Below are 14,564 nucleotides of genomic sequence, written 5' to 3'. Positions count from 1 at the left end.
AAGATTTTATTTATTTATTTGACAGAGATCACAAGTAGGCAGAGAGGCAGGCAGAGAGAGAGGAGGAAGCAGGCTCCCCGCTGAGCAGAGAGCCCGATGTGGGGCTCGATCCCAGGACCCTGAGATCACGACCCAAGCTGAAAGCAGAGGTTTAATCCACTGAGCCACCCAGGCGCCCCGTAATAAATAAAATCTTAAAAAAAAGATTTTAGGGGCACCTGGGTGGCTCAGGCCCTTAAGCGGCTGCCTTCTGTTCAGGTCATGATCCCAGTCTCCTGGGATCGAGCCCCGAATCATCGGGCTCCTAGCTCAGCGGGATGCCTGCTTCTGCCTCTTCCACTCCCCCTGCTTGTGTTCCCTCTCTCGCTGTGTCTCTGTCAAATTAATAAATAAAATCTTTTTTTTTAAGATTTTATTTATTTATTTGACAGAGATCACAAGTAGGCAGAGAGGCAGGCAGAGAGAGAGGAGGAAGCAGGCTCCCCGCTGAGCAGAGAGCCCGATGTGGGGCTCGATCCCAGGACCCTGAGATCATGACCTGAGCTGAAGGCAGAGGGTTAACCCACTGAGCCACCCAGGCGCCCCCTTATTGCCAGAGTTTTAAAATTAATCTTGGTTACCTCGCAGGGAATGAGCCTTAACCTTGTTCTTTTCTTCCCACCTGAAAAATGTCTCAACTCTTCTCAGCAGTGTAGCCTTCTACAAGTCCCAGGGTCAGCAGGGACAGACAAGTCTGCGGCCCACACGCACGCATGAAATACCGAGGGTCCTTCTCCACCCAACCACGGGGCACCATAGTCTCCTGTTTCCGGTCGGCCGAAGTTCCCCAGCGATCGTCTGGGGATTTCTGAAGGAGAGCTGCCCCATCTTCGGTGGACATTCCTGGGTACCCTGTGATTTTGTTGCTATTGTGAAAGGGCAGGGCTTCTCCCAACGGACTCTCGAATCCCTTCTTCCGGGTGTGAAGGCGTGTTCCCAGTCCCACAGGACGGTCCTGCGCCCAGCACTGGTGCGGCGCTCCCACTGGCTCTGACACTTCACTGACTCTTGGGGACTTGTCTGTGGAAGCAAACCTACAGTTTACAAAGACTTTTGTCTCTTCCTTACCAACTGTAATATTAATAGAAGTGTAGATGGACAGATCTTTATTATATTCCTAATTTTACGGGAGTATTTTAAAATTTTAAGTTTTAAAGATTTTTATTTTATTTTATTTATTTGACACAGCAAGGATGCACAAGCAGGGGGAGCAGCAGAGGGAGTGGGAGAAGCAAGCTCCCTACGTAGCAGGGGGCCTGACCCCAGACTCCATCCCAGGACCTGGAGATCATGACCTGAGCCAAAGACAAATGCTTAACCAACTGAGCCCCCCAGCCCCTCCAGGGACCCCTAAAATTTTAAGTTTTAGATTTACATTTTAATTAATTAAAAATCAATTAAATGGGCTATTCAGTTTCCCACTCCCACACGTGTGACTGGCGGCTGCCGTGGTACACTAGTGGCCGTGGCAGCCCCAGCACAACCCATTTCCACCAGCACAGAAGCTTCTCCTGGGCCGCTCTGGAGAGCACAGGTGCCTGTCTCAGCCCTGCTCACCTCACCCATCCGTAACACCCATCTGGCTGTAGCAGGCACCTGAGTTTCTCTCCACACTGGTCTAGGCTCCAGAGGGCCCAGTCCCAATTCCCACTAGGATGCGTAACCCTCCTACAAACCAGCCCCCGCCTCTCCCAAGAAGCCCTGTCTGCCCGTGTGGCCTGGGGAGCACTGTCTGGAAACCCTCGGCCCACTCAGCCTTGGCTCATCTCCCTCCGTCTAGCATGTTCTCCCCGCCTTCCTAGGACCCCCTCCTCACACGTGCTCTCACACAAAGCGGGAAGAAGCTCTATTCCCTCTATCAGCCGGGCCCACCCAAACCAACAGAGGCTCCCCTTGGGGGCCTGCACACACCTTACGAAACGGCCACTGTCTACGGGTCTTTCAGCCCTCGCTAGGCCACGGCCCTCAGTCTGCTGAATGTTGCTGAGCGACAGGGTGACACACAGAGTCTTCGTCTGCTCGAGCCGCCCTAACAGAGGACCACAGACTGGGTGGCTTCAACAAGAGAAACGTACTTTACCCCCACAGCAGCTTTGGGTCCCCCTGAGGCTCTCCTTGGCTTGCACAGCCACCTTCTTGTTTGTCCCCACACGGCCTGCTCTCTGTGTGCGCGCGCTCCTGCCACCTCTTCGTCTAGGGAGGACGCAGGTCCTATCGGATCAGAGCCCACCCATGAGTTCATTTAACCTTCACCCCCACCTTGAAGGATGTGTCTCTAAATACAGTCCCAACTACGAATCTGTTAAATTCCACATTAAGTCTTAACATATGAACTTGTCTTCAACATATGAATTTGGAGGATACAATTGAGCCCGTGATGCCAAGATTACCTAATAATGAGGCCAGATTATCTCATTTCTATACCCTTTATCTCTAAATTATCCTGATTTTAGTGTTTCCTGAAAAGGACTCTTCCACGGCCCCCAGCTTCACAGACAAGCCAACAGAGCCCGAGTTAGGCAGGAACTCTCCACTACATGACACACTCTTCTGCGTTACTCACCTGCTTCAACAGCATGAACATGTCCTTTCACATTTCAGATACTCAATTTAAAGGTCTTTTATCAAAGATCCTAGAGATGGGGCGCCTGGGTGGCTCAGTGGGTTAAGCCGCTGCCTTCGGCTCAGGTCATGATCTCAGGGTCCTGGGATCAAGTCCCACATCGGGCTCTCTGCTCAGCAGGGAGCCTGCTTCCCTCTCTCTCTCTCTCTGCCTGCCTCTCTGTCTACTTGTGATCTCTCTCTGTCAAATAAATAAATAAAAAATCTTTAAAAAAAAAAAAAAGATCCTAGAGAAAAAGTTCTGAAATCTGAAAGGAAACAAAAGATCTTTCTCTGCTATTTCCAATACGATACTCTCGAGTCACGAACAGTCAGTGTAAACGGATGGGACAGGACTGCCACTCGTCCCTTAGAGCTGAGCGACACAGGCCAAAGTCTGGAAGGAAACCCTGCATGATTACTGCCCCAGGGACCACCTGAGGTGCTGTCCCAAGGATCCAGGAAATCTGAAAAACAGAAGCCATTCATCTCCTGTGTGGAAGAGGACGAGGGCGTCTGAGGGCATCAGTCCAAGTGATTCTTGATCAATAAATGACAAAGGCAACTGTTTTCAGGTGTTGGGTCTTTCACTGATTACAGGTTCTTCTTTGCCGTGCAGTGTGTAATTTCCGACTCTTTGTAATGCATAAGCACAATATGAGAATGTTAGATGATCTTGTCTCTGAAGACTGATCCGTGAAGACTGCAGTCGGACTCAGAAGCAAGCTTACTGCCAACAAAATGCTACAGCAAAGATTAGTTCTGAGGGCGCCCGGGTGGCTCAGTCGTTAAGCGTCTGCCTCCGGCTCAGGTCATGATCCCAGGGTCCTGGGATCGAGCCCCACATGGGGCTCCCTGCTCCACGGGGAGCCTGCTTCTCCCTCTCCTGCTTCCCCTGCTTGTGTTCCCTCTCTCACTGTCTCTCTTTCTCTCTGTCAAATTAATAAATAATAAAATCTTTAAAAAATTAGTTGTGAAAGATCTACGAGCGGAGCAGGAGGATAAAATAACACAACCCTCCTTCATCCCACCCTCTCTTCAGCTACGTCACAGTACAGCGACCACTTCGTATGAATTCATTTTTATTTATTTATTCACTTATATTTTATTTATTTATTTGTCAGAGAGAGAAAGGGAGAGAGAGAGGAGAGAGCCCAAGCGGGGGAGCAGCAGGCAAAGGGAGAAGCAGGCTCCCTGCTGAGCCAGGAGCCCCATGTGGGGCTCGATGCCATGCAGGGCTCGATCTCGGGACTCCAGGCTCATGACCTGAGCCGAAGGCAGACACTCAGTTGATTAAGCCACCCAGATGCCCTTAAATTCACTTTTATTTTAAATAAATGTTGCATTATCACATCAGGTAAAAGAACACATGAAAAAATGAAATAAAAATGTGTTTTCAAAAATTACAACTCTTCTGTACTTTTCAACTAAAAGAGCAGGACAGTCAGCCTGGACCCTGACGGAGAGAGACGGGCGTGTGGCAGCACCACAAGGACGACCGTTCACTGGGGGTTTGTGGTGTAAAAAGTGGGTGCTGGTCACGGGGCGCAGGGGTGACGCCACTCCCCTCCCCCGCTCTTGCTTCCATGGGGTCATGTGGCCAGGCACAGACTCTTCGTTCTAGCAGAGCAGGGCCCCCCGTCAAGCCTCTTTGCAGACTTCTAAGTCCGAGGCGTACATCTACCCCACGAGGTCAGATGAAAGGTCTACAGAGAGAGGGGACCGAACGGCCCACAGAGGCTCCTGACAGTGCACAACTCGGACCCCCACACAACCCACGCCTCAGCTGAAGGCCTGCCCTGGGCGTGCCCCCCCCAAGACTGCCAGCAAGTGCCCCGGGAGAAACCGAGGCACAGCCAGCCGGCCCCGAAAGGGTCCCCCTGCAGACCCAGCCGGCAGCTCGCAGGACGGCCAGGCCCCTGTCCTCAAGGTCCTCAGGGCTGCGGCGTGCGGGACACAGAGGCAGGACACTGTTCTCTGGAGGTGCCCCCTTGCAGCAGGTCCTCGTGAAGAGAAGGAGGCAGTGCCCGGGGTCTCACACGGGCGGCCGGCTGTGAGCGCCGCTGGCGATCTCCGACACAGCCTGCAACTAGTGGTCAGGAATCAGGTTAGGCACAGACGCCTATTAGACTGACTGGGACGGTGTTTTAAGCATCAGGATAGCAAATTCGTGATATTCCCGGCATCTGTTATCTGGACGAAGCGTTTAATAACCACATCCTATCCACAGTCGTGGATGTAGTCCACAGTCACCCCAAAACAGCAGCACAATCAGGCCAACTAGCTGGTGTCCCCATCATCGCAGGGGCCGTGTTAGGCCATTTCTTCCTCGAACAGCCGAACAAGTGCGTCTCCCCTCCGACCCAGTCACCCTCCTCTTCCCCATCTCGTCACTGTGCACGCGCGCAGCAGCTCCAACCACAGCCCAGGAGTCACATCCCGACTCCTCGCTGTCCCCCCCACCATCAGCCAATCCCTCTACCCCTCCTTCAGGTCGAGCGGCGTCTCGCCCAACACTACTACTCCTCACCCAGCAGTGCCTGCCCCGAGTGATCTGAGCCCCGTTCACGCTTGCCTCCCAGCAAGCCGCTCCTGGCACGCAGCCAGGGAGTCTTCAAGGACACACGCCGGTGGAGCACAAGGTCCCGTGGTCCCTCACGACCCCTCAAGTAGAAACCGGTAGAGCCACCAGACCCGGCCCAGGCTCAGGCCACCATTCTGGCCTCCTCCTACCACCCGTCCACCTTCTCATCACCTGAGTCACCACACTCAGCCAGCCCACCCAGCCGGGATGCTCCGTCCCCTGTCACACGGGAGTCACCTGCCCAGGGTGTCCTGAGCACTGGTCTAAAACCGCCTCCCCAAATTCCAGCTGTTGTCTCTCTTTTCAGCAGAGCCTGGATGGACAGACGTCCCTGGACGTGGATGACACGCCAGCGGCTCTGGTGGCGGGGACACAGAAGAGAGCAAGGTGGGTTTGGCCCCAGCTCTCAGGAAGTGTCGCTATGGACACCTAAACCACAGCCAGCCACAGACAAGCGGGTCCTGAGGGAATAATTCAACTCGATACGCATGGACCAAAACTATGTGGCAAGTACGGCCTCCAAGTGCCCACTCTTAGGGGAGACACTTAAGCCACGACACCAGGTACGTCAGCCTTTCCACCCGGGTCTAAGCCAGAGAGCCCCACGGCAGTTCAGGAGCCCTGAGAAGCAATGCTAAGACGGAACACGCACGCAAGCGACTTCGGGGAGACATGCCTGTGAGGGGGACGGGGAGCGAGCCGTGGAGCACGGTGGAGCGCGGGTGGAGCGAGGGTGGAGCGCGGCACGACCCAGGTGACCCTCGCATCGGCAGAGGGAGGGAGGCAGGCTGGGCAGAAACAGTCTAAGACTCGACATGGCTCTCGGAAGTTTCAGGCCGCCTGGGTCCTCGCGCCAAAGGCCCCAGCAGGAGCCACAGGCTCCCGGGCTCCCACCTGCGTTTGTATTCCTGCAACAGAAGCGTGGCCTCAGCGTGCAGGTGGCATGGACCCACAGCCCGGAGCTGAGGCCACAGGTGCGACATGGCCGCCTCAGGGCCCGCCAGACCCTTCCGATGGCACCTGAGACTTGAGCCACACAGCAGCGGGACTCGCCGGCAGCTTCTTCCTGGTAGTCTGAGCACCTGCACCAGATCCACAGCAGTGGTCTGCCCCGCTGATGAACAGCGGCACCGAATCTGGAAGACTGTCACCGGGAAAGCGAAGGACGCAGCCAGGCACAGTGACTCTCGATTTGCAACTGCAAACAGGGTGCCTGGATGGCTCGGGCCGCGGAGGGTGCGACTCTGGATCTCAGCACCATGAGTCCGAGCCCCACAGTGGCCATGAAGATTACTTAAAATAAAAAATAATAAAAGGTTTAAAAAACTGAAAATAAACACCATGTGTAGTTTTTACTTTTATTAATTAAACATTTATTAAAATGCCTAATATATGCTAGGTGCTGAGGACGACATGAAGACGAGCAGATCAAACCTCCTGTTCCCTACGAAGTAGCAGAGCACGCAAACAAAGAAACGCAACCACGCAGTAAACTGTGCAGTGGGGACACCGGGAGCACGACAGGGTCATGGGGCAGACGTGCCTCACCGGAGAAGGGGGTGTTTCCCAGAGGAAGGCGGAACCTCAGAGAGAAAGTGAAGTTTAAACAAAGGCAGGAATTCCACAGTACAGAATAGTTGGCAATGAATGGTATGTGGAGAGTTTTACAGTATTAAAACTGAAATCACAGTATTGACACTCTTTTAAAAATGTATCAATCAAAATTCTGTAAAGAAAAAAAATTTTGTAAGGAGACTGTGCTAGGATGACTCACTACAAAAAAAATTCTAAAGGGAATATTCCCGAATCATGTAAAGTGGGACATGTAAGCATTTAGTACGTATAACTTTCAGAAGCATCTGACTGTCTTTCCAAATATAAACAGAAATCCTATTATGCCAACAGCAGCTAAAAAATCTGTTCCAAGAAGTATAAAGAAATATACAGTGACATTTGGGCATTTCTGTAAAAGTTCTGTTTTTAGAGTTGCAAGGACGAGAACTTCTCAAAGTTTTTGGACGCAGGACCCCTTCACACTCTCAAAAATCAGAAGAGCTTTTGCTTGTGTGTGTTACATCGATCAACATTTACCGTATTAGGAATTAAAATGGTGAAATTTTTAAGTGTTTAATTCACTCAAATTTGTTTATAATAAACCATGTCAACATAAATATATTTTAATTTAAAAAAACAATAGATTTCCAAAGCCAAAAACATTCAGTGAGGACGTGTTGTCTTACTCCCACCAGTCTCTCAAATCGGGCCTCGTAGATCAGTCGGCTCGATTCCCTCATCTGCTTCCGCATTCCGCCTGTTCCAACATGTGGCTTTGTCTCGAGCCGACACGGCGAACCCGGCCGTCCAGCCGCTGGAAGAGGGCGGAGTGTTTGGGCGGCCTTTCCAGACCCCGGACGGCCGCCCTCCGCACCACGCCTCCCAAGCAAGGCAAGCGGCGCTTTCTCACAGGCTGGGAGCAATGCGGAGCCTAAAACTGTACCAGTGAACTGTCGTCCTGTTGGGTCACAACCCGGTGGTCTGTACTTTGAAAGATCTTGTCACCTGCGCACAAATTTGCAGCATGATACATTGATCTTCCTAACGCCGACACGTTTCATTACGTAATACCAAAACCCGACAGTAACGCCGCCGCTGATCTCACCAAAACAGTTTAGGTAATGAGCGGCTGTCATGCTCGTGTGCCGATAAGTTCTGTAAAAGCTTAATTTTTGTTCAAAAGCACAAACATTATCATTGGCCAGAAATTCTGACACGTGTTCTCGTCCACCAGGTACCCAAGTCTTGTACCTGCAGTTTGTCCAACACCCACTTTGCGAGTAAACACGGCACCCTGCCACGACAGCGGCCCGTTCACTTTGCAAGTCAAGGCGCACGAGGCCTGTCCCTCCCAGCAGGCCCTGCGGCTCTGCGTGGCGCTTCCCAGCTCCTCACGTGGACTACTACAAAGATGGGTATTCAAGGGTCGAGACGTAGGAAAGTTAACTTTTACTGTTTCATCGAGGAAGGACACTTTTAAGTGGAAGTGGCCCCTATCTCTGCTGCTGACCAGGGGGGCTGCACCGCCAGGGTCCTGGCCTTGATGAAGCCGCCAGCGTTGCTTTCTACCACCAGTGCAAACACGGAGAACAGAGAGGACATCTCAGCATCACTGCGAACACAGTCTTCCTTCGCAGGCACCCAGAAAAGGTCTCAGGGACCCCAGAGGAAGCACACTGGCAGATTACTTCTGGAAGGAAACCAGAAAATGGACCCTAGAAAGCACCTGGTGGGGGGCATCACACACGCTCACCCTCACTCACACTCACCCACTCTAGCCCACATTCCCTCTGAACTATTTCACTTCTCTGCCTCTGTACCCGCACTGCTTGTTTAAAAAAGTGTGCAAAGCTGATCAATGGAGAAACATAGCTAACCCTGACCTCTGACAGCTCAAACATTAGCTAGTACCCAGTGGGCACTCAACAATCACGGAATGCACGAATACATACAAATAACAAATACAAAAAAAACAAAAAGTGGCAAGAATGCCACAGGTGAGAACAAGTGTGATGAGACTTCCAAGAAAGCAGCCACATCAGGGATGATCAGGAAAAGCTCAAAGTTAGAAGGGATTTGGGCTGGGCTTTGATGGATGAGAAGAACTGTAGACATGAGAACTTTAACATACCACAAACTATTTAGGAAGCACAGCAAATGTTTGCTGATGTAAAAGCAGTGTCAGGTTACCATTTTGAAAACTAAGAATTGCATCACAAGTTACAGACGTTAAAGACGATTAACGAGGAAAAAAGCTTTGTGAAGGAGCTCCTTCCTCTGCACCCACAGAGCCTTTCCCCCTTCTGCTCGCCCGCATCCAGGCTGAGGCCCTGCACTAACAAAGTGCAGTAAAACAAGAAACAGACTGAAGGTGAAGCTTGTCAACGGTCCTACCGCCCACAAGAGAACGACGGCACAGGAGTGGGACAACGGCAGTCGACCGCACACCATTTCCTTTCTAAGCCACTGCAGGCTCCTCGGACAGAGCGCGAACCCGGCACCAACATCGGGGTTTTAAAGCAGCTCAGCGCCCCAGCCCGAGGGGGTGCGTCGTACCAACACGAGCTGTGAGCCATCCGGAGGGTAACTGGACGCTGCAACAGGTAAACCACAGTGTCTGGGAATTAATTCTCTCCTAAAGTCTAATAAACTCCTTTTCACCCACGGACACTCTCCTATGCTTTGAGGAGCCACACGTGTGAGTTCTACGCGTGTTCGTGGTGGGGGCCGCGGCTGTCTAACAAGAGCGGGAAATCCCACCTTTATCCTCTTCTTCCTAAGAAGGATGAAACAGCGGGAAAGTTAGGGGCAAGACCGGAGCTGTGCCTTATCTCCCTCTCGGGAACTCCTAACATAAAGCCAACAAACCTGCCCTCGAGGAAAAAAATCACTGTATTCTAAGACCCGAAGCCCCGCCAAGGGCTGACCCCAGTCACAGCGATCAATGACGACAATCCAGTGAGCGCACAGGGGGCTGCGGGCAAAGGCAGGGCCACACTCCCCACCAGTCGCGACCGGCGGGCAGGCCAAGGGAAGCCGTGCAGGGTCTTCCAGATTACCCAGGCCCCTGTCACCACCCGTCTCCAGCGGACAGCACTTGGTCTGCTTCCGTCCCCGTCCCCCTCAGCCGCCTCGCCGTGCCGACCCTACGTTCCATACACGTTGTCCTTTGGACAGACGTGAGCACCGTGAAGTCACCCTAACTGACACCCGTTTATTCTGAATTAGAAGTTTATCTCCCGCACACACGATGGGGGGAGGGGAGGCACCGGACAAAGACCCCCGCTAACGACTTCTACTTGATCGAAACACAGAAACGACGACAAGACGCCCTTGGGCCGCTTCAGGACGGGGCTCCCTTCGTGAAACCCTCCTCTAACCGCATCGATAAAACACCTCCGAGGTTCGAGGCACGTGCACGTACTCTCTCATCCGACGGAACCTCCACAAGAACCGCGGACGTCCGCTCGGCCGCCGCGCCCCCCCTCGGACAGCCGGCCAAACCCAAGTTCGGAGCTGCCGTCCTCCAGCGAAGCTCCGGGCCACGCACCGGCTGCCGTGAAGACGCCGAGGGCCGGCCCAAGACGCGGTCGCGGTCACAAAGCATCTCCGAGTCCCACCGGGAGGCCGGCCCGGCATCCACACGGGCCCCGCGCAAACGGACAAAGCTGGCGTCAGAGGTGTGGGAACCGCCGGGAACAGGCCCAAGTGCGGCTGTGCCTGAATAATCACTGACCTATTTGGGCCAAAAGAAAGGCGTCGGGAGAGTCTAGAAGCTGGGACGCAGGCCAGGCTCCGGCCTCCTGGCACGGTGCACTCTGTCCTTTCCTTCTAAGCTCTGCTCTCGCCCTTCTCGGCCGAGCTGGCTTTCCCGTTGCTCCCCGCCGACAGCCTTACAGCCTTCACTCAGCTCTACACCCCGCGCCCAGGCGACAGACAGCACAGCGCGTGCAACAAAGCGCGTCTCTCGCCCAGTACCTGTTCCCACCGACCAGTCACCAAGTTCTTAAAGGACCCGCTCTCCTCTGGCAGCTCCTGGAAAGCCCGCGAGCACGCAACCCCAACACGGCGAGGGTTGAGGGCACAGCAAAGGCACCGGCGGGGTCAGGAGCGATCTGCAAGAACATGGAGACGTCGAAGTCTGCTGGGCACGGCGGCCCCGGGGCCAGGAACCAACGTGCGCACCTCCGGCCGGCACCGGTCCTCACTGGCGCTCGTCCGACTTCTCCAGAGCGCTCTCCCGCCCGCCGCCGCCCACGGCACCTGGTGGACAGAAGCGTGCCACGGACGCAGAGCCCGAAACTGCAGCGCGCGGCTCAGACGGGCCGCTAGCGTGCCGTACCCTCCGGACGGGGACGGGGACGGGACGGGACGGGACGGGACGACCGCGCCCTCCACTCCGAGCTTCGTGGGGGTTCGAAGACGGAGCCCGAGGGGCACGCCCTTGGACGGCTCTTTCAGAAATTCTCTGGCCCCCCCCCGCGCCCACCTATCAACCCGAAACCTGAAGGACAGCGGGGCTGTGAGGACACGACCCCTAAAAACTGAAGATGCACTGAAGGCTCAAACACGGACTTAAACACTGACACGTGTTTCCTCAAAGGCCCCCGGCGGCCCTGAAAACCGGGCAAGGCCTCACTCTCCGCAACGCATCCAAACACAGCACAGGACCCGAGTCTCGGGATCGGTCTGCAGGCCGCAGCCACCCACCTCTGACGTGCACGGACTCCAGCCTATTTTCAACAGACAACCGTTCGCCGAACTTCTCCTGGATTTTTTAAACGTTCCAGAAATGGGGCAACAAGCCCGCGCTAAGGGCCCAGGGCTTTGCACGTGATCTTTTAGCCTGGACGAGGCAGACACGCCGGTGCTGCACAACCTGGCAACACGGGGGACACGGACACCCGGGCTGGAGGCAGCTCACAGGGCCTGGGTACAGCCCCTCAAGAAGCCCAGACCCACAGCCCGAAGCTCGGACAAACACGTCACTGCCCCGACAAGAACGGTCACTCCCGCCCGACTCACCTGCTTGAGGCCAAACCACCCCGTCACACCGCAGGGCTCGGTGACCCGCCTGGAACCCAAAGGCTGGCGCGGAAGGGGGGTGGGGAGTCCAGGTCCCAGGGTGAGGGCCGGAGGGGGGATCCACGCGGGGGTCTGAAGTCCCAGGGTCCTGGCCGGGCCGGATCTGGGGTCCCGGGGCCAGGGCCGAGGGTGAGGGGTGGGGGATGTGTGTGTCTGGGCTGGGGCCCGGGGTGAGAGCCGGGGTCCGGGGGGAGGGCCGGGATTCAGGGTTCTGGCCGGGGGTCCCCGGTCAGGGGTCCTGGGGTCTGCAGTGAGGGCTGGGCGGGGGCCTGGGGTCAGGGCCCAGCAAGGGTCCGGGTGGGGTCTGGAGTCAAAGCAGGGCTGGGGTCCAGGATCCCCGGATCCGGGGTGAGGGCTGGGCTGGGATCCGGGGTGAGGGCCCGGCTGGGGTCCGGGCTGGGTTCTGAGGTCCCGGGGTCAGGGCCGTGCTGGGGTCCGGGGCGAGGGCCGGAGTCCCGGGGGTAGGGCCGGGCTGGGGTCCGGGCCGCTCACCTTCCGACAGCTCCAGCTCCAGCTCGGCCAGGCTCTCCCGCACCTCGGCGGGCAGCGGCACCGCCTCCAGCGGACACCCGCGGTCGGCCATGGCCCGCTCCGGCCGCGCCCCGCGGACGACCAGGCCGGAACACGCCCGGGAGGGGCTGGGGCCGCGGTCCCGGCCGGGCCAGTGCCGGGCGGCGGCGCGGGCGGAGGCTACCTCGCTCCCCTCAGCCCGGCGACTCGCATCTGCTGCGCGGGGAGCTGAGGCGGCGGGGTAGGGGCGCGGCCCGAGCGGCTCCGCACCGGCGCGGAGCGGGCGCGAGCGCGAGCACGAGCGCGAGCGCGAGCGCGTGGCTGCCTGCCCGCGCGCCCGACCTCCCGGCGGGCCCTGCACGGAATGCGCGTGCGCGGCGGGCAGGGCGGGAGGGAGAGTGCGCGTGCGCGGCCGGGCGTGGGCGGGGCTTGCAGCCAGCGGCCCGCCCAGCAGCCCCTAGGGCTCCGGTCCGCCCCGAGGTTGCGGCGAGCGCCCCGCGAGCCCGGTGGGAGAGGCGGGCGGGTCAGCGGGGCCCCGGACGCTGTGCAGCTGGGCTGGGCACTGCCCGCCGCCGAGGCTGAGGTGTGGGGTGCGCGGGGGGCGCCGCAGCCGGGGGCTCGAGGGTGAGCCGCCGCTCTCCGCCGGGTCCGGCTCCTCCCGGAGCCCCTCTGCGCCCCGGACCACGGCTGCGGCCCCGGCGGGGACGCGCGGGGCCCCGGACTTGCGTGCGTGTTCGCGCGTTTCCTTTTCCAGGCGCGGCAGAAGCGGCGCTGCGGACCACGCGGTGACCCCGGGAGCCCCGCGGGCGCGGGAGGGGCGTGTGTCCGCCGGGGCCCCCGACGCGGGGCGGTGCAGAGGCCGCGCCCGTCCTGGAGCCGCCGCAGCTGGGCCCGAGGGACGCCCGGAGGAGGACGGGCCCGTGTGGACCCGAGCCCGCGCCCCGCTGAGGAGCCGCGCCGGCCCCGCGACGGGCCAGACCGGCCGGAGCTCCGCGGGGACCCTCCGCTCCCTCCCGCTCCCGGGTCTGGAGCCCGAACGCGGCCTCCGCGCAGGAAGAAGCCGGCGGCAGCGCTCGCTCCCGGGAGCCGCTGCGGGCGGGCAGGGCCGGGTGCGGCGTTCCGGCCCGTGCGGGGCTGCGGCGTCTCGCCGGCTGTGCAGCAGGAGGGACCCGCGAACGCAGCGGAGGACACTAGTGGGGACACGCGGAGCCTTGTGTGCGCGACGGCAGCTGTCCGGGAGGGTGTGGGGCCCGGTGGCCGCTCGGGGCACTGCCGATGCTCTTGAGAACGACGGGGGCGCCTGGGTGGCTCCGCCGCCGTTGAGTGCCCGACTCTGGACCTCAGCTCCGCCCTCAGTCTCAGAGTCCTAAAAGGCCTGCACTGGGCGCCACGCTGGGCATGAAGCCAACTTAAAAAAATTAAATAAAAAGAAAAACGGGGGCCTGGTGACTCAGTCAGTCTTTGTGTCAAGTCATGATGCCAGGGTCCTGGGATCGAGCCCTGCATGGGGCTCCCTGCTCCGTGGGGAGTCTGCTTCCCTCTCTCTCCCCGGGCTGCTCCCCATGCTTATTCTCTCTCTCTGACAACAAAATAAATAAAAATCTTAAAAAATAAATGAAAATCTAAAAGAAAGAAACAATGGATAGCTGATGGCTAGCAGTGGATGATGGCCTCTTTGGTTGCATATAAAGAAACCGTCTCCCATGCTGAGATGATAAAGACAAGGGCCAGGCCCAGAGACTAATACCTACCTCAGAGATGGTGAACACCCGACCAAGGCAGTTCTGTTAGGCCAAGTGTGGGGCCCTGGCTGGGAAAAGCTACGGCCATGACCGGGCTTGGAGGTATTTGAATCTGTCTAGATACATCAAAGGTTTGGACTCCCCAGCCTACCCATGTGCCTTACCTCTCCCTATGTAGCAAGCACTCCTTCCCCACCTGCTGGACACTATGCCTATAATCACAGTTATTTTGGGGGCATAATTTAGTTGGAAGCATGAGAAAGAAGGGGAACTCTAGTCCCCTCCCCCTCAAAAGGACTGTAGCACAAACAGGGCGGCTTACCAGGAATTTGTCTCTGGAGGCCAGAAGTCAGAAGAAGACAGCATGGGGCACCTGGCTGGCTCAGTGGGAATAGCATGGGATTCTCCATCTAGGGAGCTAGAGCTAGAGCCCCACATTGGGGGTAGAG

General features: G+C 57.2%; 1 protein-coding gene across 2 annotated transcripts in view; it reads right to left on the bottom strand.

Annotated features, from left to right (window-relative positions):
* The window catches only part of LOC111155631 (disco interacting protein 2 homolog A), a 117,320-nt gene extending 104,763 nt beyond the window's left edge, over window positions 1-12,557 (bottom strand). Inside the window, exon 1 of one of the 2 annotated variants that reach the window (XM_022515900.1) lies at window positions 12,356-12,557. In XM_022515900.1, the coding sequence (XP_022371608.1) occupies window positions 12,356-12,446 (91 nt within the window). In that variant the 5' untranslated portion in view covers window positions 12,447-12,557. The remainder of the gene's footprint in view (window positions 1-12,355) is intronic. The other variant, XM_022515901.1, reaches the window with a different exon arrangement.
* Window positions 12,558-14,564: the final 2,007 nt, after the last annotated feature.

This window comes from Enhydra lutris, unplaced genomic scaffold (genome assembly GCF_002288905.1).
Source record: "Enhydra lutris kenyoni isolate GAN:26980312 unplaced genomic scaffold, ASM228890v2 scaffoldscaffold43, whole genome shotgun sequence".
Taxonomy (NCBI): Eukaryota; Metazoa; Chordata; class Mammalia; order Carnivora; family Mustelidae; genus Enhydra; species Enhydra lutris.
The sequence above is the reverse complement of the archived record's forward strand: the minus strand, read 5'-3'. Positions and strand labels throughout refer to the sequence as shown.